The 26,332-nt window shown below is 43.9% G+C and overlaps 1 protein-coding gene across 1 annotated transcript in view; it reads left to right on the top strand.

Annotated features, from left to right (window-relative positions):
• The first annotated feature begins 51 nt into the window (after positions 1-51).
• LOC128366028 (multiple epidermal growth factor-like domains protein 11) overlaps positions 52-26,332 on the top strand; it is a 220,044-nt gene continuing 193,763 nt past the window's right edge. The window contains 3 exon segments of the mRNA XM_053326712.1: positions 52-178; positions 4,101-4,202; positions 9,856-9,952. Coding sequence (XP_053182687.1) covers positions 63-178; positions 4,101-4,202; positions 9,856-9,952 — 315 coding nt within the window. The 5' untranslated portion in view covers positions 52-62.

Raw genomic sequence — 26,332 nt, 5'->3', positions numbered from 1 at the left:
CATTGAACACAGCAGAAGGTGAAATCTGAAATCTTGCTCCTCACCGTCGAGGGAGGAGGACAATGGGGGCCCGTGGGCTTTCCCCCCAAGCCCTGCTGTGGCTCAACCTGTTCGGCTTCATCTCTCTTGGGTCGCCTCTCAACCCGGACGACCCCAACGTGTGCAGCCACTGGGAGAGGTCAGTCCTATAACAAATAACAAATTCACCCTCTTCTACTTCTTCTTCTCTCCTACTGTATACTCAGAGTGAAATAACACCACTCACCACTTTAAAAAAAAAAAAAAGCTGCGGTGGACTAATGGACTCCTCGCCAGCTAGGCTTCACAAACTGTGTTTCAAGATTTCTGTGTTCAGGATTTAGTGATTAGCATAAACCCGCCCCTGCTGCTGTAGAGGTATAAATACATTCAGCACACACAACTACTACTACTACAGTCTACAGTTCGCCAGTTAGCTGCTGAGTTAGCCGCCGAGCTAGCAGCCGAGTTAGCCACCGAGCTAGCCGCCGAGTTAGCTGCCGAGCTAGGCGCCGAGTTAGCCGCCGAGCTAGCCACTGAGTTTGCCGCTGAGTTAACCACCGAGCTAGTAGCTGAGTTAGCAGCAGAAAGCTCTGAGACGTAGCGTCCATGTTTCTGGTAGAGGTGGTGACTTTGATTGACAGGTGACACTTGGTAGGGGGCGGGGTTTCAGCGGACTCTGCGACCACGCCCACAGTGTTTTGGGAGCAGAGAAAGAGGCTGATTTTTACACCTTCTACTTCTACTTCCTCTCCCCCTACTGTATACTCAGAGTGAAATAACACCACTCCACCACTTTAAAAAAAAAAAAAGCTGCGGTTGAACTAATGGACTCCCCGCCACAAATCAAGGGGCGAGGGGGTTTGCCAATAATCAAAAGCAAAAAGGAAAAGGTTTACTCCGGGGGACGGACCCAGGCCATAAATTCAGAGTGATGCTAATGTGACTGTTTGAGTGGACTCACCGCTCAGTGCTACGCTGAGTAAAAGCACAATGTCCTTTTCTGATGAGAGCGATACAGAGTGCAGGTGCCGTGATCGATAATATGTGAGTGTAATCAGTAGGAATAGTTGGAACAGGTAATATCTCTGAGGACTGTTTCAGGTTTTTTTATTTATTACTGAAGGTTAGACTCAGTTTGCTAACCTTTATTCAACACAAAGGAAACACAATGAGAACAAGCTGTCAGGTTTGTTCAGTGAAGAAATCAGAGAGTTATTTTACAATTCAGGGAAAATTTAAGGGGAGGGGTGTCAAAGTCATTTTCATTCAAAGGCCACATACAAGACCAATTTGATCTCATGTGGGCAGGATCATTAAAAAGATGGAAGGAAGGAAGGAAGGAAGGAAGGAAGGAAGGAAGGAAGGAAGGAAGGAAGGAAGGAAGGAAGGAAGGAAGGACAGATGGAAGGAAGGAAGAAAGAAAGAAGTGGAGGAAGGACAAAAGGAAGGAATGACAGATGGAAGGAAGGAAGAAAGGGAGGGAGAAAGGAAGGAAGAAAGGGAGGGAGGAAGGAAGGAAGGAAGGAAGGAAGGAAGGAAAGATGGAAGGAAGGAAGGAAGGAAGGAAAAAAGAAAGAAAGAAAGTGAGGAAGGACAAAAGGAAGGAAGGACAGATGGAAGGAAGGAAGAAAGGGAGGGTGGAAGGAAGGAAAAGAAGACAGGAAGGAAAGATGGAAGCAAGCAAGGAAGGAAGGAAGGACAGATGGAAGGAAGGAAGTAAGGATAGATGGAAGGAAGGAAGAAAAGGATGGAGGAAAAGAAGACAGGAAGGAAAGATTAAAGGAAAGGGGGAAAAAAGAAACACAAACAAAGAAAGGGAGGAAGAAGGAAGGAAAGGAGGAAGAAGGAAGGGAAGGAACGGAGGGAGGAAGGGAGGAAGACGGAAGGAAGGGAGGAAGAAGGAAGGAAAGGAGGAAGAAGGAAGGGAAGGAACGGAGGGAGGAAGGGAGGAAGACGGAAGGAAGGGAGGAAGAAGGAAGGAAAGGAGGGAGAAAGGGAGGAGGGAAGGAAGGAAAGCAGAGATGAAGGACGGGAGTACAGATGGAAGGACGCAAGGAAGGAAGGAAAGGAAGTGGGCCGGATCAGAGGAAGAAGGAAGGAAGGGAGGAAGAAGGAAGGAAAGGAGGGAGAAAGGGAGGAGGGAAGGAAGGAAAGGAGGGAGAAAGGGAGGAGGGAAGGAAGGAAAGGAGGGATGAAGGACGGGAGGACAGATGGAAGGACGCAAGGAAGGAAGGAAAGGAAGTGGGCCGGATCGGACCCCTCGGCGGGCCAATTCTGGCCCACGGGCCGCATGTTTGACACCCCTGATTTAGGGGAAATAAAATAAACCTTTTTTTTTTTTTTCTTTCTTTCTCAGAAATCGATGCACCTGAAACATTTTTCTTATTAATAAAAAGCAGCATAAGGACGAAGCCGTAGCCTGAGCTTTCTATCCTGGGATCAATACTTCACTTCTTCACTTCCTGATGATCAGTTTTAAAAGGAAGAATTATTGACTTCATAGCAGCATGAGAACAATTACCTGTGTGTGTGTGTGTGTGTGTGTGTGTGTGTGTGTGTGTGTGTGTGTGTGTGTGTGTGTGTGTGTGTGTGTGTGTGTGTGTGTGTGTGTGTGTGTGTGTGTGTGTGTGTGTGTGTGTGTGTGTGTGTGTGTGTGTGTAGTTTCTAACGAGACCTTGAGAGTAATTCAGACGGAGATCCTTGAATCAGACGTTGGAGCATGAGGCTGTTTAGTTAATATTATAATTTAATTGGATGCAGTCTTCTCAACATTTTATAAGCATCCTTGTTAAATCCTTCCTTCTTTCCTTCTATCTGTCCTTCCTCTCTCTTTCCTCCTTCCTTCCTTCCTTCCTTCCTTCTTTCCTTCCTCCATCCCCCTTTCTTCCTTCCTTCTGTCCTCCCTCCCTCCTACCTTCTTTCCTCCGTCCTTACTTCTTTCTTCTTCTCTCTTTCCTCCCTTTCTTCCTTCCTTCTTTCCTTCTTTCCTCCTTCCCTCCTACCTTCTTTCCTTCCTTACTTCTTTCCTCCGTCCTTCCTTCCTCCTCCTTCCTCACTTAAGTCTTTCCTCCGTCCTTATTTCCTTTCCTCCCTTCCTTCCTTACTTCTTTCCTCCGTCCTTCCTTCTTTCCTCTGTCCTTCTTTCCTTCCTCTGTCCTTCTTTCCTTCCTTCTTTCCTCCCTCCTTCCTTCCTCCCTTCCTTATTTCCTTTCCTCCCTTCCTTCCCTCCTCCCTGCCTTCTTTCCTTTACTCCCATCCTTCCTTCTATCCTTTACTACCTTTCTCCCCCTACCTTCCTCTCTCTCTTCTTCTCTCTTTCCTCCATCCCTCCTACCTTCTTTCCTTCCTTACTTCTTTCCTCCGTCCTTCCTTCTTTCCTCTGTCCTTCTTTCCTTCCTTCCTCCTACCTTCCTTCCTCACTTAAGTCTTTCCTCCGTCCTTCCTTCCTTCCTTCCTCCTACATTCCTTCCTCACTTAAGTCTTTCCTCCGTCCTTCCTTCCTTCCCTCTTTCTATCTGTCCTTCCTCTCTCCTTCTCCCCTTCTTCTCTCTTTCCTCCTTCCTTCTTTCCTTCCTCCATCCCCCTTTCTTCCTTCCTCCTGTCCTTCCTCCCCCCTTACCTTCCTCTCTTTCTTCTTCTTTCTTTCCTCCATCCCCCTTTCTTCTTTCCTTCTTTCCTCCCTCCCTCCTACCTTCTTTCCTTCCTTACTTCTTTTCTCCGTCCTTCCTTCTTTCCTCTGTCCTTCTTTCCTTCCTTCCTCCTACCTTCCTTCCTCACTTAAGTCTTTCCTCTGTCCTTCCTTCCTTCCTTCCTCCCTTCCTTATTTCCTTTCCTCCCTTCCTTCCTTCCTTCCTTCTATCTGTCCTTCCTCTCTCCTTCTCTCCTTCTTCTCTCTTTCCTCCTTCCTTCTTTCCTTCCTCCATCCCCTTTCTTCCTCCCTCCCTCACTCCTTTCCTTCCTTCTTCCTCCCTTCCTTCCTTGACTCGAACACAACAGGAGGGTTAATTGAATGCAGTCTTCTTAACGTTTTATAAGCATCCTTGTTAATAAATGCTTTATCTTGTTGTCTCTACCTTCAGCTATGCAGTGACCGTCCAGGAGTCCTACGCTCACCCCTTCGACCAGGTCTACTACACCCGCTGCACCGACATCCTCAACTGGTTCAAATGCACCAGACACAGGTATGAACACCAGGCTTTACACCATCAGGATTTTTGGGGCTAATCACTGATCCGATCACATGAGGGAGCAATATGTGTATTTATACCAAGCTAGCAGCTACGGTCAAATATTGTCACTTCTGGCTCCAAAAATCCAAGATGGCGGCGGTCAAATTGCTAAACTCAAGGCTTCAAAAAGGCAGTCCACAAACCAAATCGGTGACATTACAGTCACCTTTCTTTAAATGTCTTGGTATCAGGTTTATTATGTCAGGTCCAGTAACATTTTCAGTCTTGCACAACTCTGATAATAAATAAAATAAATATTTGACTTTTTACTTCATAAATAACTTAAACTTGATCATAATTATAAAAATTTAAAGTTTTAACCTTAGTGTTGTCCTCCCGGGTCAAATTGACCCCGTCTGTTTTGACTGTTCCTTCTTTCCTTCCTTCCTTCTTTCCTTCCTCCCTCCTTTCCTTCTTCCTTCTTCTTTGCTTTCCCCTTCCTTCCTCCCTCTTTCCTTCCTTCCTCCCCCTTCTCTTTCTTTCCTCACTCCTTCCTTCCCTCTCTCCTTTCCTTCCTTCTTCCTTCCTTCTCCCTTCCTTCCTCCCTCCTTCTCTTTCTTTCCTCACTCCTTCCTTCCTCCTTTCCTCTCTCCTTTCCTTCTTCCTTCCCTCCTTCCTTCCTTCCCCCCTCCTTCTCTTTCTTTCCTCACTACTTCCTCCCTCCTTTCCTTCCTTCCTTCCTTCCTTCCTTCTTCCTTCTCTCCTTCCTCTCTCCTTTCCTTCCTTCTTCCTTCCTTCCTCCCGTCCCTCCTTTCCTTCCTTCTTCCTTCTCTCCTCCTCTCTCCTTTCCTTCCTTCTCCCTTCCTTCCTCCCTCCTTCCTTCCTCCCTCCTTCCTTCTTCTTTCCCTTCTTCCTTCCCTTCTTCCTTCTTTCCTCCTTCCTTTCTTTCCTTCCTTCTTCTTTCCCTCCTTCTTTTCTTCCTTCCTTCTTTCCTCCCTCCTTCCTTCCTCCCTCCTTCTCTTTCTTTCCTCACTCCTTCCTTCCTCTCTCCTTTCCCTCCTTCCTCCCTCCTTCCTTCTCCTTTCCTTCCTCCCTCCTTCCTCCCTCCCTCCTCTCCTTACTCCCTCCTTCCTTCTCCCTTCCTTCCTCCCTCCTTCCTCCCTCCCTCCTTTACTCCCTCACTCCCTCCCTCCCTCCCTCCCTCCTTCCTTCTCCCTTCCTTCCTCACTCCTTCCTTCCTTCCTTCCTCCCTCCTTCCTTCCTTGACTCGAGGACAACCGGAGGGTTAATCATATTATCTAATAGTAATAATAACAATATGAGTGTGAAGCCGACTCTCATCTCATGTCCAGTACGTTAAACTCTGCTCGTCCTCTGTCACAGGAAGTTCAGCTCTCTGTATCTGATGTGGTCATTTTGATGAGCGACTATCAGCGTATCGCCTTTCCTCCCTGCCTTCCTTCCCTCCTTTCCTTCCTTTATTCCTTCTTCCTTCCCTCCTTTCCTTCCTTCCTCCCTGCTTTCCTCCCTGCCTTCCTTCCTCCTTCCTTCCCTCCTTTCCTTCCTTCTTCATTCCTTCCTCCCTCCCTCCCTTCCTTCCTTCCCTCCTTCCTTCTTTCCTTCCCCCTTCCTTCCTTTATTCCTTCTTCCTTCCCTCCTTTCCTTCCTTCTTCATCCCCCCCCCTTCCTGCTTACTTCCCTCCTTCCTTCATTCCTTTCTTCTTCTTTCCCTCCTTCCTTCCCACCTATCTGCTTTCCTTCCTTCTTCCTTCCCTCTCTCCTTCCTTCCTTCTTCTTTCCTTCATTCCTCCTTCCTTCCCTCCTTTCCTTCCTTCTTCATTCCTTCCTCCCTGCTTTCCTTCCTCCTTCCTTCCCTCCCTCCCTTCCTTCCTTCTTCCTTTCCTTCCTTCCTTCCTTCTTCCTTCCCTCCTTCCTTCTTTCCTCCCTCCTTTCTTTCCTTCTTTCTTCTTTCCCTCCTTCCTTCCTTCCTCCCTGCTTTCCTTCCTTCCCTCCTTTCCTTCCTTCTTCACCCCCCCTTCCTTCCTGCTTACTTCCCTCCTTCCTTCTTTCCTTCCTTCTTCTTTCCCTCCTTCCTTCTTTCCTTTCTTCTTCTTTCCCTCCTTCCTTCCCACCTCTCTGCTTTCCTTCCTTCTTCCTTCCCTCCCTCCTTCCTTCCTTCTTCTTTCCCTCATTCCTCCTTCCTTCCCTCCTTTCCTTCCTTCTTCACCCCCCCTCCTTCCTGCTTACTTCCCTCCTTCCTTCTTTCCTTCCTTCTTCTTTCCCTCCTTCCTTCCCACCTCTCTGTTATCCTTCCTTCTTCCTTCCCTCCCTCCTTCCTTCCTTCTTCTTTCCTTCATTCCTCCTTCCTTCCCTCCTTTCCTTCCTTCTTCACCCCCCCTTCCTTCCTGCTTACTTCCCTCCTTCCTTCTTTCCTTCCTTCTTCTTTCCCTCCTTCCTTCTTTCCTTTCTTCTTCTTTCCCTCCTTCCTTCCCACCTCTCTGTTTTCCTTCATTCCTCCTTCCTTCCCTCCTTTCCTTCCTTCTTCACCCCCCCTCCTCCTTCCTGCTTACTTCCCTCCTTCCTCCTTTCCTTCCTTCTTCTTTCCCTCCTTCCTTCCCACCTCTCTGTTATCCTTCCTTCTTCCTTCCTCCCTCCTTACTTCTCCTTTCCTTCATTCCTTCCCTCCTTCCCTCCGGCTCTCATCTCATGTCCAGTACGTTAAACTCTGCTCGTCCTCTTTCACAGGAAGTTCAGCTCTCTATATCTGATGTGGTCATTTTGATGAGCGACTATCAGCGTATCGGCTTTCCTTCCTCCTTCCTTCCCTCCTTTCCTTCCTTCTTCCTTCTCTCCATCCCTCCCTTCCTTCCTTCTTCCTTACCTCCTTTCCTTCCTCCATCCCTCCCTTCCTTCCTTCTTCCTTCCCACCTTCCTTCCCTCCCTCCCTCCCTTCCTTCCTTCTTCCTTCCCTCCTTTCCTTCCTTCCTTCCTCCCCCTTCTCTTTCTTTCCTCACTCCTTCCTTCTTCTTTCTCTCCTTCCTCTCTCCTCTCCTTCCTCTCTCCTTTCCTTCCTTCCTTCTTCTTTCCTTCCTTCCTTCCTTCCTTCCTCCCTGCTGTCCTTCCTCCTTCCCTCCCTCCCTCCCTCCCTCCCTCCCTCCCTTCCTTCCTTCTTCCTTCCCTCCCTTCCTTCCTTCTTCCTTCCTTCATTCCTCCTTCCTTCCCTCCTTTCCTTCCTTCTTCATTCCTTCCTCCCTGCTTTCCTTCCTCCTTCCTTCCCTCCCTCCCTTCCTTCCTTCTTCCTTTCCTTCCTTCCTTCCTTCTTCCTTCCCTCCTTCCTTCTTTCCTCCCTCCTTTCTTTCCTTCTTTCTTCTTTCCCTCCTTCCTTCCTTCCTCCCTGCTTTCCTTCCTTCCCTCCTTTCCTTCCTTCTTCACCCCCCCTTCCTTCCTGCTTACTTCCCTCCTTCCTTCTTTCCTTCCTTCTTCTTTCCCTCCTTCCTTCTTTCCTTTCTTCTTCTTTCCCTCCTTCCTTCCCACCTCTCTGCTTTCCTTCCTTCTTCCTTCCCTCCCTCCTTCCTTCCTTCTTCTTTCCCTCATTCCTCCTTCCTTCCCTCCTTTCCTTCCTTCTTCACCCCCCCTCCTTCCTGCTTACTTCCCTCCTTCCTTCTTTCCTTCCTTCTTCTTTCCCTCCTTCCTTCCCACCTCTCTGTTATCCTTCCTTCTTCCTTCCCTCCCTCCTTCCTTCCTTCTTCTTTCCTTCATTCCTCCTTCCTTCCCTCCTTTCCTTCCTTCTTCACCCCCCCTTCCTTCCTGCTTACTTCCCTCCTTCCTTCTTTCCTTCCTTCTTCTTTCCCTCCTTCCTTCTTTCCTTTCTTCTTCTTTCCCTCCTTCCTTCCCACCTCTCTGTTTTCCTTCATTCCTCCTTCCTTCCCTCCTTTCCTTCCTTCTTCACCCCCCCTCCTCCTTCCTGCTTACTTCCCTCCTTCCTCCTTTCCTTCCTTCTTCTTTCCCTCCTTCCTTCCCACCTCTCTGTTATCCTTCCTTCTTCCTTCCTCCCTCCTTACTTCTCCTTTCCTTCATTCCTTCCCTCCTTCCCTCCGGCTCTCATCTCATGTCCAGTACGTTAAACTCTGCTCGTCCTCTTTCACAGGAAGTTCAGCTCTCTATATCTGATGTGGTCATTTTGATGAGCGACTATCAGCGTATCGGCTTTCCTTCCTCCTTCCTTCCCTCCTTTCCTTCCTTCTTCCTTCTCTCCATCCCTCCCTTCCTTCCTTCTTCCTTACCTCCTTTCCTTCCTCCATCCCTCCCTTCCTTCCTTCTTCCTTCCCACCTTCCTTCCCTCCCTCCCTCCCTTCCTTCCTTCTTCCTTCCCTCCTTTCCTTCCTTCCTTCCTCCCCCTTCTCTTTCTTTCCTCACTCCTTCCTTCTTCTTTCTCTCCTTCCTCTCTCCTCTCCTTCCTCTCTCCTTTCCTTCCTTCCTTCTTCTTTCCTTCCTTCCTTCCTTCCTTCCTCCTTTCTTTCCTTCTTTCTTCTTTCCCTCCTTCCTTCTTTCCTTTCTTCTTCTTTCCCTCCTTCCTTCCCACCTCTCTGCTTTCCTTCCTTCTTCCTTCCCTCCCTCCTTCCTTCCTTCTTCTTTCCTTCATTCCTCCTTCCTTCCCTCCTTTCCTTCCTTCTTCATTCCCCCCCCTCCTTCCTGCTTACTTCCCTCCTTCCTTCTTTCCTTCCTTCTTCTTTCCCTCTTTCCTTCTTTCCTTCCTTCTTCTTTCCCTCCTTCCTTCCCACCTCTCTGTTATCCTTCCTTCTTCCTTCCTCCCTCCTTCCTTCTCCTTTCCTTCATTCCTTCCCTCCTTCCCTCCGGCTCTCATCTCATGTCCAGTATGTTAAACTCTGCCCGTCCTCTGTCACAGGAAGTTCAGCTCTCTATATCTGATGTGGTCATTGTGATGAGCGACTATCAGCGTATCGGCTTTAATGACCACATTAAGCTTTATAGCCACCAGTTTAGCTCCTCCGGGTAAGAGCTGAGTCATTGATCTCCAGCCCAGATGTCACAAAGCATCATCGTCCTTGAGCGAGTGGGAGTAAATCTCTTCATATTTTAAGTGCCGGGGTCTTTTTTTAGAAGTGTAATGATTTTTAATGTTTCTGAATAACATGATAACGGGTGAACTGCTCCTTTAAACTGAGGAGTAAAATGTACTGTAGTTGTGTTATCTGAATGAAAAGAAGAAGACCTGGAGAATGAATAATGAAGATTTATACTCTCTCTCTCTCATTCTCTCACTCTCTCTCTCTCATTCTCTCACTCTCTCTCTCTCATTCTCTCTCTCTGCCTCTCTCTCTCTCTCTCCCCCTCCCTCTCCTTCTCTCTCTCTCTCTCTCTCTCCTTCTCTCTCTCTCTCTCTCTCCTTCTCTCGCTCTCTCTCTCTCTCTCTCCCCTTCTCTCGCTCTCTCTCCATCTCTCCCCCTCTCCTTCTCTCTCTCTCTCTCTCTCTCCTTCTCTCGCTTTCTCTCTCTCCTTCTCTCTCTCTGTCTCCCTCTCTCTCTCTCTCTCTCTCTCTCTCTCTCTCTCTCTCTCTCTCTCGCTCTCTCTCCTTCTCTCGCTCTCTCTCTCTCTCCTTCTCTCTCCCTCACTCTCTCTCTCTCTCTCTCTCTCTCTCTCTCAGGATCAGCTATAAGACGGCCTACAGGAGAGGAGTGAGGACGATGTACAGGCGGCGATCTCAGTGCTGCCCGGGTTTCTATGAAAGTGGAGACCTGTGTGTTCGTAAGTTGCACTTTCTCAATTTATGGAGGTTTAGTATAATAATAATAATTAAAGCTGCAAGCGGCGATGAACGGGCCCTCGCCCCCCCCATGCAGGTGCATGCATGTCGGCAGGTCTGGCTTGCATGCAAACTTTGGTGAGTTTTGGGGCACGTTTAAGGGGTCAAAAAAGAATAAGAAAGAGAAGAATAATAATAATCTTTGCAAATACAAAAGGGCTTTGTGCTGGTCAGTGCTCGGGCCCTAATAATAATAATAATAATAAGGGTCGCTGTGTCATTGTGTCTATTGTAATAAAAGGAAGGAAGGAAAGGAGAAAGAAGGAAGGAAAGGAGGGGGTGATGAAGGAAGGAAGGAGGGGTGAGAAAGGAAAAGAGGAAGGGAGCAAGGAAGGAAAGAAGGACAGGGGGAAGGGAGGAAGGAAAGGAAGGAAGGAAAGAAAGAGAGTAGGAGGCAGCTGAAGCTTCTTGAGATTTGAGTGACAATATAACCCAATGTGAAGAAGGTGAAATCAATAAATCATGCTCTCAGATTGATCCAGCACGCTCTGGAGGAAAGATAAGAGGAATTCATGTGGAGGAGTTCAGCTGATATTTACACACAGCTGATAAATTAATATTGAATTACATTTAAGAGATAACACCCAATAAATCAATTACATGGAAGATATTATCCCACTGTTACCACGGCTGCTGCTGCTTGGTAACTAACTGCTGTATGTCATTCAATTGGAAGGAAGGAAAGGAGTAAGGAGGAAAAGAGGAAGGAAGGAAGGTGGAAATATTGCCAAAATGGTTGCTAGGTTACCTACCTGTACGGTTACAAACTGCTATATGTCATTGTGTCATTCAATTGAGTGTATAATATGGAAGGAAGGAAGGAAAGGAGTAGGGAGGGATGGAAGGAAGGGAGTAAGGAAGGAAGGGAGTAAGGAGGGATAGAAGGAAAGGAGTAAGGAGGAAAAGAGGGAGGAACGAAGGAAGGAAAGGAGTAAGGAGGGATGGGAGGAAGGGAGTAAGGAAGGAAGGAAGGAAGGAAGGAAGGAAGGAAAGGAGTAAGGAGGAAAAGAGGAAAGAAGGAAGGAAGGAAGGAAGGAAAAGAGTAAGGAGGAAAAGAGGAAGGAAGGAAAGGAGTAAGGAGGAAGGGAGTAAGGAAGGAAGGAAGGAAGGAAAAGAGTAAGGAGGAAAAGAGGAAGGAAGGAAAGGAGTAAGGAGTAAGGAGGAAAAGAGGAAGGAAGGAAGGAAAGGAGTAAAGAGGGATGGAAGGAAGGGAGTAGGGAAGGAAGGAAGGAAGGAAGGAAGGAAGGAAGGAAAAGAGGAAGGAAGGAAAGGAGCAAGGAGGAAAAGAGGAAGGAAGGAAGGAAAGGAGTAAGGAGGGATGGTAGGAAGGGAGGAAGGAAGGAAGGAAGGAAGGGAGGTAGAAGGAAAGAAAGGAGGGATGAAGGAAGGAAGGGAGAAAGGAGGAAGGAAAGGAGGGATGAAGGAAGGAAGGGAGAAAGAAGGAAGGAAAGGAGGGATGATGGAAGGAAGGAAGGGAGGAAGAAGGAAGGAAAGGAGGGGGTGAGGAAGGAAGAAGTAGTAAGGAGGGATAGAATGAAGGGAGGAAGGAAGGAAGGAAGGAAAGGAGTAAGGAGGAAAAGAGGAAGGAAGGAAGGAAGGGAGTAAGGAGGGAAGGAAGGAAAGGAGTAACGAAGGAAGGAAGGAAAGGAGTAAGGAGGGATGGAAGGAAGGAAGGAAAGGAGGAAGGAAGGAAGGAAACGAGGAAAGAGGGATAGAAGGAAGGAAAGGAGGAAGGAAGGAAGGAAACGAGGAAAGAGGGATAGAAGGAAGGAAAATTTTAAATTCCGCAGCTCAGTTTCATCACGTTTGTATATTATCTTCTGCGTTGTCACATTTCTCACACAGTAAAGGAGGAGACGAGGAGACGAGGAGAGAAAAGTGTGCATCACAGGACCGATTGTGTCCAGCAGTGATGCAGATTACTTTTCATTTTTCTTTCTTCGGGATGTTTGTTTTTAAAAATAGAAGGAAACACATCTCAGAGGAGGAAAAGATTGTAGTTGATAGTTTGAAGGACAATTTTAAAACAGTGAGGGAGGAAAACACAGGTGGAAATGTTGCCAGAACGGTTGCTAGGTTACCTACCTGTACGGTTAAATGATGGTTGGAAGGAAGGAAAGGAGTAAGAAGGAAAAGAAGAAGGAAAGGAGGAAGGAAAGGAGTATGGCGGAAAAGAGGAAGGAAGGAAGGAAGTGAAGAAAGAAGGAAGGAAGGAAGGAAGGAAGGAAGGAAAAGAGTAATGAGGGATGGAAGGAAGGGAGTAAGGAAGAAAGGAAGGAAGGAAAGAAAGGAGTAAGGAAGGAAAATAGGAAGGAAGGAAAGAAGGAAAGGTGTAAGGAGGAAAAGAGGAAGGAAGGACGGAATGAAGGAAGGAAGGAAGGAAGGAAAGGAAAGGAGTAAGGAGGGGGAAAGGAAGGAAGGAAGGAAAGGAATATGGAAGGAAGGAAGGAAGAATTTTCTGTGTTGAGGAGGTTTGAAGGACAATTTTAAACAGTGAGGAAAACACAGGTGGAAATGTTGCCAGGGCGGTTGCTAGGTTACCTACCTGTACGGTTAAATGATGGCACATTTATTCAGAGACCTGCCAGCCAATCAGAGCGGATGAAACTCAGTGACCCTGATGATGTCGGTGCCCAAGGCGAGATTTCAGAGCGGAGCCCCCCCGACAGACTCACATGAGAACAATCATACCTCCAGTCCTCAGACTTCAGATATGACCTCTAATGACCCCTCCAGCTCAGACACCGTCCTCCCAGCAGGGGGGTGGAGGTCCGCTGGCTTCATGGAGCATCTGAAGTTTAACTGAAAACACTGCTGGGTTAAAACATAATACTACTATTACTACTACTACTACTACTACTACTACTACTACTACTACTACTACTACTACTACTACTACTACTACTACTAGTAGTAGTACTACTAATAATACTACTACTATAATGACTGCTACTACTAATACTTCTTCTACTAATACTACTATTACTGCTACTACTACTACTACTGCTATTACTACTACTACTATTATACTTATACTACTACTACTACTACTAATACTACTACTATTATACTACTACTGATACTACTATTATTACTTCAACTACTACTAATACTACTATTAATACTACTACTACTACTACTACTATTACTACTACTACTAGTATTACTACTACTACTATTATACTTATACTACTACTACTACTACTACTACTACTATTATACTACTACTACTATTACTAATACTACTATTACTACTATTATTATACTACTAATACTACTACTACTACTACTATTACTACTACTATTACTACTAGTATTACTACTACTACTACTACACTACTACCACTAATACTACTAATACTACTACTACTACTACTACTACGACTACTAGTATTACTACTACTACTACTACACTACTACTACTACTACTACTATTACTACTACTATTACTACTATTACTATTACTACTATTATTATACTACTAATACTACTACTACTACTGATACTACTATTATTACTTCTACTAATACCACTACTAATACTACCTTAACTACTATTAATACTACCTTAACTACTATTAATACTAATACTACTACTAATAATACTACTACTACTACTACTAGTACTTCTAATACTACTAATAATACTATTACTTCTTCTACTACGACTACTAGTACTACTACTACTAGTACTTCTAATACTACTAATACTAATGCTAATAATAATAATACAAACTCAGATATGAAAACCTCCACAGTAAATGTAAATGCATTTAAAACATTCGTAAAACGAAGCCTGAATACATAGTACTCCACTTGACCCCCCCCCACACACCTCCCCCCCCTCCCCCCCTCTTCACCCCCCCCCCCCCCCCCTGTGAATAAACACAACAGCTTCTTAAGAGCTCAAAACCATCCGTAACATCATTATATTGTAAAATCATCATTTTAACAATCTCTTAAACAAATGTAAGGCTTTGAAAAACACACCAGATGAAAACTCCTGCAAGTCAAAGGAGGGAAAAAGGATAGAAAAACATGAAGAAGGGAGAACAAGTGTTTACCCCCCCCCCCCCCCCCCCCCTCCTCCATCCCCTATGCAGCCCTGTCTATGACATAAAGCAGCACTCATGTCCCTCTAGAGTAACTCCGTGTGCATGGTTGACTCTTCATCATCACAGGTTTAAAGCGTCTGTGAACTCAAACCAAAGTGATTTTCCACATCTCAACATGTTTTGGTGAAACACAGAATACAGCCTGAAACAACCCGGCGTTTCACATGAAGAAGTTAAATATAAGATTTAGTGCAGAAGGAACACGGTTTGATTTCTCTCTCTGTCTCTCTCGTGACTGCTGAGGTTCATCTTTTAGTCAAACTCTCTTCTTAACTTCTTTCTAGAAAAGGAAGTAGTTAATATTTCTATATTTAATATATCAACTTTATTTTATGATCACTTTTATATAAATGTCGAGTTAAACCTCCTGTTGTCCTCGAGTCAAGGAAGGAAGGATGGAAGGAAGAAGGAAGGTAGGGAGGAAGAAGGTAGGAAAGAAATGAGGGAGAAAAGAAGGAAGGCCGGAGGGAGAAAGGAAGAGAAGAAGGGAGGAAGGAAGCAAATAAGGACAGAGGAAAGAAGGAGGAGGAAGGTAGGGTGAGGAAAGAAAGAGAGAAGGAGGGAGGAAGGTAGGAAGGAAATGAGGGAGGAAGGAAGGAAGGCAGGAAGGCAGGAAAGGAAAGAAGGAAGGGGGGAGGAAAGAAAGAAGCAAGGAAGGAAGGTAGGAAGGAAGAGAGAAAGGAAGGGAAGATGGAGGAAAGAAGCAAGGAAGGAAGGTAGGAAGGAAGAGAGAAAGGAAGGAAGGAAGGACGGAGGAAAGGAGGAAAGAAGGAAGGAAGGAAGGATGGAGGGAGGGAGGGAGAAAGAAAAAGAAGAAGGGCGGAAATAAGGATAGAGGAAAGAAGGAAGGGAGGAAGGAGGGACAGAGGAAGGGAGGAAGGATGGACGGAGAAAGGGGATGGAGGGAGGAAGGAAGAAAGGGGGATGGAGGAAGGAAAGAAGGAAGAGTCTGCAGGAGGATGAGAGCTCTTCCCTCCGCTCTGCATATCGTCTCTGCAAACACACAACATCATTTTCCTCTCATCTGCATTGTTATTTTCATACTTCTTTTTTTTTTCATTTCTTTCTTTTTTTCTTTCTTTTTTTCCTTTCCTCATGCAGCATGCTTGTTAAAATTGCGGCGGTATCTTGTTGGTGGTGGAACGGCGAGTGTCTGTGTCGTTATCTTTTCACTCGGGAGCCGCAGCAGTTATCTATCTGCTGTTAGAGAAGCTGTCAGACTGAGATCAATCTGCCTCCGCTACAACAAGCAGGATCCATTTTCTACTTTAAGTTTGACCACAGAAAAGCTTTGAAATCACCGTAAACAGATGGAGGGAGGGGGGGGGGGGGGGGGGGGAAAGAAAAGGAAAGAAAAGAAAAAAAAACTAAGTTACAAGCAGAAAACTTGCTGGTAACACAGCAGACGATATCTCTTAACGCAGGAGGGTCAATTTGATCTCATGTGGGCAGGATTATTAAAAAGATGGAAGGAAGGAAGGAAGGAAGGAAGAAAGAAAGAGAGGGAAGAAGGAAGGAAGGAAGGAAGGGAGGAAGGAAGGCAGGAAGGAATGAAAACATGGAAGGAAGGAAGGGAGGAAGGACAAATGGAAGGAAGGAAGGAAGAAAGAAGGAAGGAAGGAAGAAAGAAGGAAGGAAGGAAGGAAGGGAAACAAGACAGGAAGGAAAGATTGAAGGAAGGAAGGGAAAGAAGGAAGAAAGAAAGGAAGGAAGGAAGGAAGGAAGGAAGGAAGGAAAGACAGGAAGGACAGATGGAATGGAGGAAGGAAAGATGGAAGGAAGGAAAACAGCACAGGAAGGAAAGATGGAAGGAAGGAAAAAAGAAAGAAAGAAAGAAAGGGAAGAAGGACAGATGGAAGGGAGGAAGGAAAGACAGGAAGGAACAAAGGAAGGAAAAAAGAAAGAAAGAAAGGGAGGAAGGACAATCTGCCTCTGCTACAAAAAGCAGGATCCATTTTCTACTTTAAGTTTGACCACAGAAAAGCTTTGAAATCACCGTAAACAGATGGAGGGAGGGAGGGGGGGAAGAAGAAAGAAAAGGAAAGAAAAGAAAAAAAAAACTAAGTTACAAGCAGAAAACTTGCTGGAAACACAGCAGACGATATCTCTTAACACAGGAGGGTCAAACTCATCTTCATTCAAGAGACACATAGAGAACAATATGATCTCATGTGGGCCGGATCATTAAAAAGATGGAAGGAAGGAAAGAAGGAAGGAAGGAAGGGAAAGAAGGAAGAAAGAAAGGGAGGAAGGAAGGAAGGAAGGGAGGGAGGGAGGAAGGAAGGCAGGAAGGAATGAAAACAAGACAGGAAGGAAAGATGGAAGGAATGAAGGAAGGAAAGATGGAAGAAAGAAAGGGAGGAAAGATAGAAGGATGGAAGGAAGACAGATGGAATGGAGGAAGGAAGGAAAGATGAAAGGAAAGAAGGAAGGAAGAAAGGGAGGGAGGAAAAGAAGACAGGAAGGAAAGATGGAAGGAAAGAAGGAAAAAAAGAAACAAACAAACAAACAAAGGGAGGAAGGACAGAAGGAAGGAAGGAAGGAAGGAAGGAAGGACATATGGAAGAAAGGAAGGAAGGAAGGGAGGGGGGAAAAGAAGACAGGAAGGAAAGATGAAAGAAAGAAAGGAAGGAAGGACAGAAGGAAGGAAGGAAGAAAGGGAGGGAGGAAAAGAAGACAGGAAGGAAAGAAGGAAAAAAAGAAACAAACAAACAAACAAACAAAGAAAGGGAGGAAGGACAGAAGGAAGGGAGGAAGGAAGGAAGGAAGAAAGAAAGAAAGGGAGGAAGGACAGAAGGAAGGACAGATGGAAGGAAGGAAGGGAGGGAGGAAGGAAGGAAGGAAGGAAGGAAGGAAGGAAGGAAGGCAGGAAGGAAGGAAAACAAGACAGGAAAGAAAGGGAGGAAGGACAGATGGAAGGAAGGAAGGAAGGAAGGAAGGACAGATGGAAGGATGGAAGGAAGGAAGGAAGGACAGATTGAAGGGAGGAAGGAAGGAAGGAAGGACAGACAGACGGAGAGATTCCAGCTGTATTCTGCTGATGTTTGAACCAGCTGGTGTTCTCGGGTCACTGACTGCTTCACAGAGCACGTCACACTCACTGCTGCTTCTTACTTTAACTACAAGAGATTTTTATTTATTTTTTATATTTCTGTAAAAAAAAAAAAAGATGAAGACAAAAAGATATCTGATATATTTTTCACTTTATCAGCAGATGTTTGGATCTGAGATAAAATAATAAGATTTTATATCTTCCTTTTTGAAGCTTTTAAAAGCATGTGTGTGTCAAACTCATTCTCATTCAATGGCCACATACAGACCAATTTGATCTCATGTTCATGTCGGATCATTAAAAAGATGGAAGGAAGGAAGGAAGGAAGGAAATAAGGAAATAAGAAGGGAAGGAAGGAAAGACAGGCAAAAGGAAGGAGGGAAGAAAGGTAGGAAAGAGAGTGAGAGTGAAGGATGGACAGACAGAAGGAAGGAAGGAAGGAAAGAAGGAAGGAAGGACATATGGAAGGAAGGAAGGAAGGAAGGACAGATGGAAGGAAGGGAGGAAGGAAGGAAGAAACGAAGAAAGGAAAAAAGGAAGGTAGGAAGGACAGATGGAAGGAAGGAAGGAAAAGAACACAAGATGGCAAGTGTATGTTTAGTGTAAGCGTATGTTTGGCACCCCTGTTTTAAAGGAAAGGTTCACAGTTTTTTAATTCCTTCTTAAAATCAACAGTCAGGAGCCTAAATGAACATTAAAGGTGTTTTTCTTGCTGTAATGATTCCTCCTGTTCATACTGACCATTAGAAGATCCTTCATAATGAACTTAGAATGGAAGAGATGGAGGACTAAACCCACAGTCCTCCTTCTGTGGAAAAAATATATATTTAACCTTCATGTCGTCCTCCCGGGTCAAACTGACCCCATCTGTTTTGACGGAAGCATGTAAGGAAGGGAGGAAGGTAGGGAGAAAGGAAAAGAGGAAGGAAGAAAAGAAGGAAGGAAGGAAGGTAGGGAGAAAGGAAAAGAGGAAGGAAGAAAAGAAGGAAGGAAGGAAGGTAGGGAGAAAGGAAAAGAGGAAGGAAGAAAAGAAGGACAGAGGAAAGAAGGAAAGGAGAAAGGAAGGAAAGGAGGGAGGGAGGAAGGGAGGAAGGAAAGGAAGGGAAGGAAAGGAAGGAAAGAAGAATGAGGGATGGAGGAAGGAAAGAAAGAAAGAGAGAAGGAGGGAGGAAGGAAGGACAGACGGAAAGAAGGAAGGGAGGAAGGAAAGTAAGGGAGAAGGAGGCAGGGAGGGAGGAACGACAGACAGAAGGGAAGAGGAGGGAGGGAGGGAGGAAGAGAGGGAAGGGAGGGAGGAAGAGAAGAAAGGAAAAAAGGAAAAGAGGAAGGAAGGAAGGAAGGAAAGAAGGACAGAGGAATAAAGGAAGGAAGGAAGGAAAGAAGAAGGGAGGACTGTGGGTTTAGTCCTCCATCACTTCCATTGTAAGAGCATTACAGCATTTACAGTCAGAGAGTTAGAGAGTCAGAAAACCCAAATCTTCCATCAAACAGCTTCAGACAGAGTTAGACTGAGTTAGACTGAGTTAGACTGAGCAGAGCAGACGACAGATGTTCACTCAGAGCTGATTCATCATGCAGCTTGTTTTTATATGTGTGTAAATCACATTTCAGCTCCTGTTCTTAATTAGTAGCAGCAACAAACCACACTTACTGCTGCTGTTACTTCTCTCTGACTGTTAACAGACAGGTGCTAGTGTTTACTGATCAGCATTCACACTAGTAGGATAGATAGTAATGATTATTTTCATTATTGATTAAACTGTTAATTATTTTCTCAATTAGTTGATCTGTCAGTTTTTTTCTTGTTCTACAAAATATCTATCAAAGCTGAAGATGCAGGCAGAAATGTGTTCAACTTCAACAGATGTTTTTTAAGAAACTGGAACTAGATAATGTTAGCACTGTTTTTAACCCTTTGTATGTCACACCAAAAAAGTCTTATTTAAAACAATAATTTATTTGTTTTTCCTGCCTCTTTGAGGCCATTGCAAAACATGGATTTTTTTTCTCTCATTGAGCCTAAATGTGATGTTTTACAGACCTCTACAGACCTCATTTGTTCATAACTTTATTTAAAAACATGTTAGAGACTCATTCTGTTCGTGTACAAGATGAAAAAAATGAAACTCAACTTCAAAAATGTCTCTTATGTCAGCAGTGATTTGTGTTATTCTTCGTTTATACACTAAAACACAACCTGTATCTATAGCAACCATAGGACAACCTGTATCTATAGCAACCATAACACAACCTGTATCTATAGCAACCATAGAACAACCTGTATCTATAGCAACAATAGAACAGCCTGTATCTATAGCAACCATAGAACAACCCTGTATCTATAGCAACCATAGAACAACCTGTATCTATAGCAACCATAGAACAACCTATATCTATAGCAACCATAGAACACAACCTGTATCTATAGCAACCATAGAACAACCTGTATCTATAGCAACCATAGAACACAATCTGTATCTATAGCAACCATAGAACAATCTGTATGTATAGCAACCATAGAACAACCTGTATCTATAGCAACCATAGAACAATCTGTATCTATAGCAACCATAGAACAACCTGTATCTATAGCAACCATAGCACAACCTGTATCTATAGCAACCATAGCACAACCTGTATCTATAGCAACCATAGAACAAGCTGTATCTATAGCAACCATAGAACAACCTGCATCTATAGCAACCATAGAACAACCTGCATCTATAGCAACCATAGAACAACCTGTATCTATAGCAACCATAGAACAACCTGTATCTATAGCAACCATAGCACAACCTGTATCTATAGCAACCATAGAACAACCTGCATCTATAGCAACCACAGAACAACCTGTATCTATAGCAACCATAGAACAACCTGTATCTATAGCAACCATAGAACAACCTGTATCTATAGCAACCATAGCACAACCTGTATCTATAGCAACCATAGAACAACCTGTATCTATAGCAACCATAGAACAACCTGCATCTATAGCAACCACAGAACAACCTGTATCTATAGCAACCATAGAACAATCTGATGGTCTGTCTGTGCATTACATTCCTCATACAAGTGCTAAAGATTGACCTAAAAAGTTAAATGGGTTCAATACATTTTATTTTTTGAGCAGATATCATGACACAAAGCAGACCTACAAAGGGTTAAATAAGAATAAAAAGAATAAATCAATCGTAAAATATTGTTATTATAATTTTAATAATGTGTCACCAGGTGGACAGAAAGTCAGTTATCCTCGTGGGTCTGCAGCCAGTGTTTCCTGATCAGCATTTAAGTAATGATTATTCTCATCAATCAATTAATCTGTCAGACATTTCCATTTCCATTAGTTGATCAGACGTTTTATTTGTTCTATAAAATATTTATAGATTTATTGTGCAAAAATGTCAAAACTCAAGATGCAACCAAAAAATGTGTTAAACCAACAGTCTAAAACCCAAACATACTGAGTTTACACAGAAAAGCAGAAAATATTCATATTTAAGAAGCTAGAACTAGAGAATTTTAACACTTTTTTTTCTCTTTTTGTTGTTGTTGAGATTTATTTTGGCCATTTTTTTGCCTTTATCTAGGAAGTAGTATAACATAGAGTCAAACCAGGGACGCTGCCATTATGCTGCATGCTCTGTAACCACTCAGCTACCAAAACGCTCCAAATGTTTGCACTTTTTAAAAAAGAAATATCAATTATGAAATTATAATTTTGAATTGTATTAATGGCTCAAATTACTATGTGTGTGTCTCTAAACGAGCTGCTCAGATATGCTGGATATGTATTTTTGTTTTCCTCTATTTAACAGTGTTGTGTTAAAATCCCTTTAAACACAAATCCTGAAACATGAACAATACTGTATAATAATATGTTGTGTTAATTTGTGTGCACAGATGAGTGATTTGATACCTGCTGGGTTTGATGTGAGCTTTTGTTTTTCCAGAAAGCTTTAGTGAAGCTGTGAATGATGTTTACAGCAGCAGCAGCAGCAGCAGCACATATAATAATAATACATGGCTTTCTAACTAAAAATATGTTTTTTTCCTACTGACTCCACCAGAAACATTTGGGTTTTTTTTAAAGTGCTGCAGTAAAAATACACTCATGGACCCAAATGTAGGAGAATGTAGGGAGAGCAAAGCTGGAGAGAAATGTCTTTATTCTGGGCTCAGATACAGGAAGTAAAGCAAACTGAACTGAAAACCTGCGCTGTGTCTCAAATGACATACTTCTGTTAGTACATTGTGTATTTACTTGTGTATTTACTTTACTTTCATGGTACCAAATCATTACAGTCTGCTAAATTAGCCCAATAAACCTGCTGATGGTTTATACGTGACAACAGTATAGTGGAGCTTAGTGCTAAAAAAACACATGTATAGTTTACATTAGTTTAATGCAGCAATGGTCATCAATCGTAATCAAGGTGAAAAGTTCAATTAATTGTGATTTAGATTTTTGCTATAATCGCCCAGCCCTAGTGGGAGCTGATTGACTGGAGGATACACAGGGGGGCGGGGCTAAAGAGGCTGATGGAGGAAAGGTGTGGAGCTCAGGAAGGGAAATAGAAAAACAAAAAAAAACAAAAACTCAGAAAACATTGTCCTCCTCCCTCGACGGTGAGGAGCAAGATTTCAGATTTCACCTTTTAAAAGGCTGCTGTGTGGAATGAAGCAGAAAAAAAGTACAAATATTATTATCAGGCTAAAATAGAAACATGCAAAATATAAAATAACACAGTGATAAATATAAAGCTGCAATAATTAGCCAGTTAATTGCAAGATTTGGCATTTTTCAGTTTTTCCGTGTAAGTCTGTGTAAAGTAAGAATAAATATGTGTTCTGAGTTTGACATACCACAGAAAAGTGTGTTGTTAACCACCCTGCCAGATTTGAATTATTAAAGAAAATCGCCAAATATATAAAATTAGGCTTCAAAAATGTGTAAAAATCAGCCTCTTTCTCTGCTCCCAAACGCTGTGGGCGTGGCCACCGAGTTCGCTGAAGCCCCGCCCCCTACCAAGTGTCACCTGTCAATCAAAGTCACCACCTCTACCAGAAACATGAACGCTACGTCTGAGAGCTTTCTGCAGCTAACTCAGCTGCTAGCTCGGTGGCTAACTCAGCTAACTGGCTAACTGTAGACTGTAGTAGTAGTAGTGTGTGTGCTGAATGTATTTATACCTCTACAGCAGCAGGGGCGGGTTTATGCTAATCATTAAATCCTGAACACAGAAATGTTGAAACACAGTTTGTGAAGCCTAGCTCCACAATTCAAATCTAAATGGTTGAAATGCTTTTTACACCTTTTTTAGAAATACATTATGACCTATTTAATGTGTTTAGAAGAAAATGTCTGAATTCACTTTACACGGTCTTTAAGCTAAACTACAACAGAAGTAATGAGCACACGACACAATAAACTTCAGCATAGAGAAGCTTTTACATTCAGGCTGCAAAAAAACAAAAGAGCATAAAGCAGCAACCTCTCATGTGCTCCTTAAATATAATCTGCAGCCTCTCCTATCTACCCCCCCCCCCTCCCCCCCCCGCCTCTCCCCTCCACTCAGTCTGGTCTCAAACAGGCAGAAAAGCCCCGAGGGTATCTATCTGGTGGACTGGTGAAGGGACACAGAGCCAAACTGGGACAGAGCCGTAACACACTTTTATTTTGCCTCTAGCCAGCTAAGATTCGTACAACGTTGGCTCTTCACGGATGCGTCCAAACATTTTCCGGGAAAGTTAATCCCTTTATACGGCGAGGTGCTCGGAGCCAGCTGGACTTATACCTGCTGCATCTCATCTGCTGAGAGTGATGCAGGCGATGGGAGGCGATGGGAGGCGATGGGAGGCGGCCGTCCAAAAGTCTTAAACAGGCTGAAGTCAAAATAAAAGTTGAGTTTTGCCTCTTGAGTCCGTGATTAGTGATGTAACGACGTCATAAAATAAATCTAAGAAAGTAAAGAAAGATGGAAATTAAGGCAGGAAGGAAAGATGGAAAATAAGAGGAAGGAGAGATGAAAGGAAGGAAGGAAGGAAGGAAGGAAGGAAGGAAGGAAGGAAGAAAGAAAGAAAGAAAGAAAGTAGGCAAGCAGGAAAGATGGAAAAGAAGACAGGAAGGAAAGATGGAAGGAATAAAAGACAGGAAGGAAGGAGGGAAGGCAGGAGGGAAGATGGAAGTAAGAAAGAAGGGAAGGAAAGATGGAAAGAAGGAGAGAAGGAAAGAAGACAGGAAGGAAAGATGGAAAATAAGAGGAAGGAAAGATGGAAGGGAGGAAAGAAAGGAGGAATAAAAGACAGGAAGGAAAGATGGAAATTAAGGCAAGAAGGAAAGATGGAAGGAAGGAAGAAAGAAAGAAGACAAGCAGGAAAGATGGAAAAGAAGACAGGAAGGAAAGATGGAAGGGAGGAAAGAAAGAAGGAATAAAAGACAGGAAGGAAAGATGGAAGGAATAAAAGAAAGCAAGGAAGAGGGAAGGAGGGAGGGAGGGAAGATGGAAGTAAGGAAGAAGGGAAGGAAAGATAGAAGGAAGGAAGAATGGAGACAAGAAGGAAAGATGGAAAATAAGAGGAAGGAAAGATGGAAGGGAGGAATAAAAGACAGGAAGGAAAGATTGAAGGAAGGAGGGAAGGCAGGAGGGAAGATGGAAGTAAGAAAGAAGGGAAGGAAAGATGGAAAATAAGAGGGAGGAAAGATGAAAGGGAGGAAAGAAAGAAGGAATAAAAGACAGGAAGGAAGGAGGGAAGATGGAAGTAAGGAAACAGTAACTTTGACATGGAGGGAAAGATGAAAGGAAGGAAGGAAGGAAGATGGGAGGCGATGGGAGGCGGCCGTCCAAAAGTCTTTAACAGGCTGAAGTCAGAATAAAAGTTCAGTTTTGCCTCTTGAGTTCGTGATTAGTGATGTAACGACGTCATAAAATAAATCTAAATGTTACAGTTACTGATGAAAGGAAGTTAATCACACCTTTAAGATTTTACTCACTTTTTAATATTTGACATGAAGGGAAAGATGGAAGGAAGGAAGGAGAGAAGGAAGAAGACAAGCAGGAAAGATGGAAAATAAGACAGGAAGGAAAGATGGAAATTAAGGCAAGAAGGAAAGATGGAAGGAAGGAAGGAAGGAAGGAAGGAAGGAAGGAAGGAAGGAAGAAAGAAAGAAGACAAGCAGGAAAGATGGAAAATAAGAGAGGAAGGAAAGATGGAAATTAAGGCAAGAAGGAAAGATGGAAGGAAGGAAGGAAGGAAAGATGGATGGAAGGAAGGAAGGAAGGAAGGAAGGACGGAAGGAAGAAAGAAAGAAGACAGAAGGAAGGAGGTAAGATAGAAGTAAGGAAGAAGGGAAGGAAAGATGGAAAGAAGGAGACAAGGAAAGAATGAAAAAAGACAGGAAGGAAAGATGGAAGGAAGAAAGAAAGAAGACAAGCAGGAAAGATGGAAGTAAGGAAAGATGAAAGGAGGGAAGGAAGGAAGGAAGAAGACAAGCAGGAAAGATGGAAGGAACGAGGGAAGGAAGGAGGGAAGATGGAAGTAAGGAAGAAGGGAAGGAAAGATGGAAAGAAGGAGACAAGGAAAGATGGAAAGAAGGAGACAAGGAAAGAAGGAAAAAAGACAGGAAGGAAAGATGGATAATAAGAGGAAGGAAAGATGGAAAGATGGAAGGAAGTAGACAAGCAAGAAAGGTGAAAAACAAGGCAGGAAGAAAACTTGGAAGGAAGGAGGGAAGGAAAGATTGAAGGAAGGAGGGAAGGGAAGATGGAAGGAAGGAGGGAAGGGAAGATGGAAGGAAGGAATAAAGAAGACAAGCCGGAAAGATGGAAAATAAGACAGGAAGGAAAAATGGAAGGGAGGAGGAAGGGAAGGAAAGATGGAAGGAAGGAGAGAAGGAAAGAAAGAAAAAAGACAGGAAGGAAAGATGGAAAGAAGGAGACAAGGAAAGAAGGAAAAAAGACAGGAAGGAAAGATGGAAAATAAGAGGAAGGAAAGAAGGAGGGAAGGAAGAAAGGAGACAAGCAGGAAAGAAGGAAAATAAGACAGTAAGGAAAGATAAAAGGAAGGAAGGAAGGAAAGGTGGAAAGAAAGAAGGAAAAGAAGACAGGAAGGAAACAGTTACTGATGAAAATGTTGATGATTACAAAGGGTTAGGAAGGGAAGGAGGAAGGAAGGAAGGAAAGAAAGGAAGGAAGGACAGATGGAGGAAGGAAGGAAGGACAGAAGGAGGGAACATTTCCCCTAACAGATGAAAAGTCATCAAATGTAATAAGTTACATTACTTTGATGAAGTCATTGAAATAGTTACATTACTTATTACATTATAAACAGAGTAACTAGTAATCTAAAGTAATCTATTACATTTATAATGTAGCCTTCCTTCCTAGCTCTGTGTCTGTGGATCCACGTGTGAGCAGCAGAAACACAGAAACACAGATACTGAAAATAAAACATGAAATTTAAAAACTTAAAAAGCAAAAAATCAGCTTTTGAAACTTTTGTCAGAAACAGTTTTAGAGACGCTGCTCGACCCGGAGCAGCTAATCAATTATCCACTCTACATGGTAAACTGTAAAGGGCAGGGTTGGCTTCTTTCTTATTGAAGAGAGAGGAGGTGAATGGGATTGCCTGGGGGGGAGGAGGAGGAGGAGGAGGAAGAGGAGGAGGAGGGGGAGGAAGGGGGTGGGGGGGGGGTAAAAAGGATAAAGGAGCGCATTGTGTGTCTTTATTCAACATCTGCTTGTAAACAACTTTATTAGATTCTTCTGGGAGGACAAGGACAAATACCCATCGACTCTCCTTTGTGTGTGTGTGTGTGTGTGTGTGTGTGTGTGTGTGTAGTGGAGGTAATGACACACACACACACACACACACACACACACACACACACACACACACACACACACACACTTCAACCTCCTTGCTCCTGTTGGTTTTTTGTAGTACTTTCCAAAATGCCGGAAGCTAATTCTTCCATTTTTGACTATGAAAAGCTGCCTTGCCCCCCCCCTCCTCCCCCTCCCTCCTCTGCCCCCCCCCCCTCCTCACCCCCCCCCTCTGCCCCCCCCTCCTCGCCCCCCCCCCTCCTGGTCCGCTAACGTTAATAACCTCAGACAGGCCCTTTTGTTGTGTGATATGTGCAGCAGGAG

Source organism: Scomber japonicus, chromosome 1 (genome assembly GCF_027409825.1).
Source record: "Scomber japonicus isolate fScoJap1 chromosome 1, fScoJap1.pri, whole genome shotgun sequence".
Classification (NCBI taxonomy): Eukaryota; Metazoa; Chordata; class Actinopteri; order Scombriformes; family Scombridae; genus Scomber; species Scomber japonicus.
This window is presented reverse-complemented; position numbering and strand designations above follow the sequence as displayed.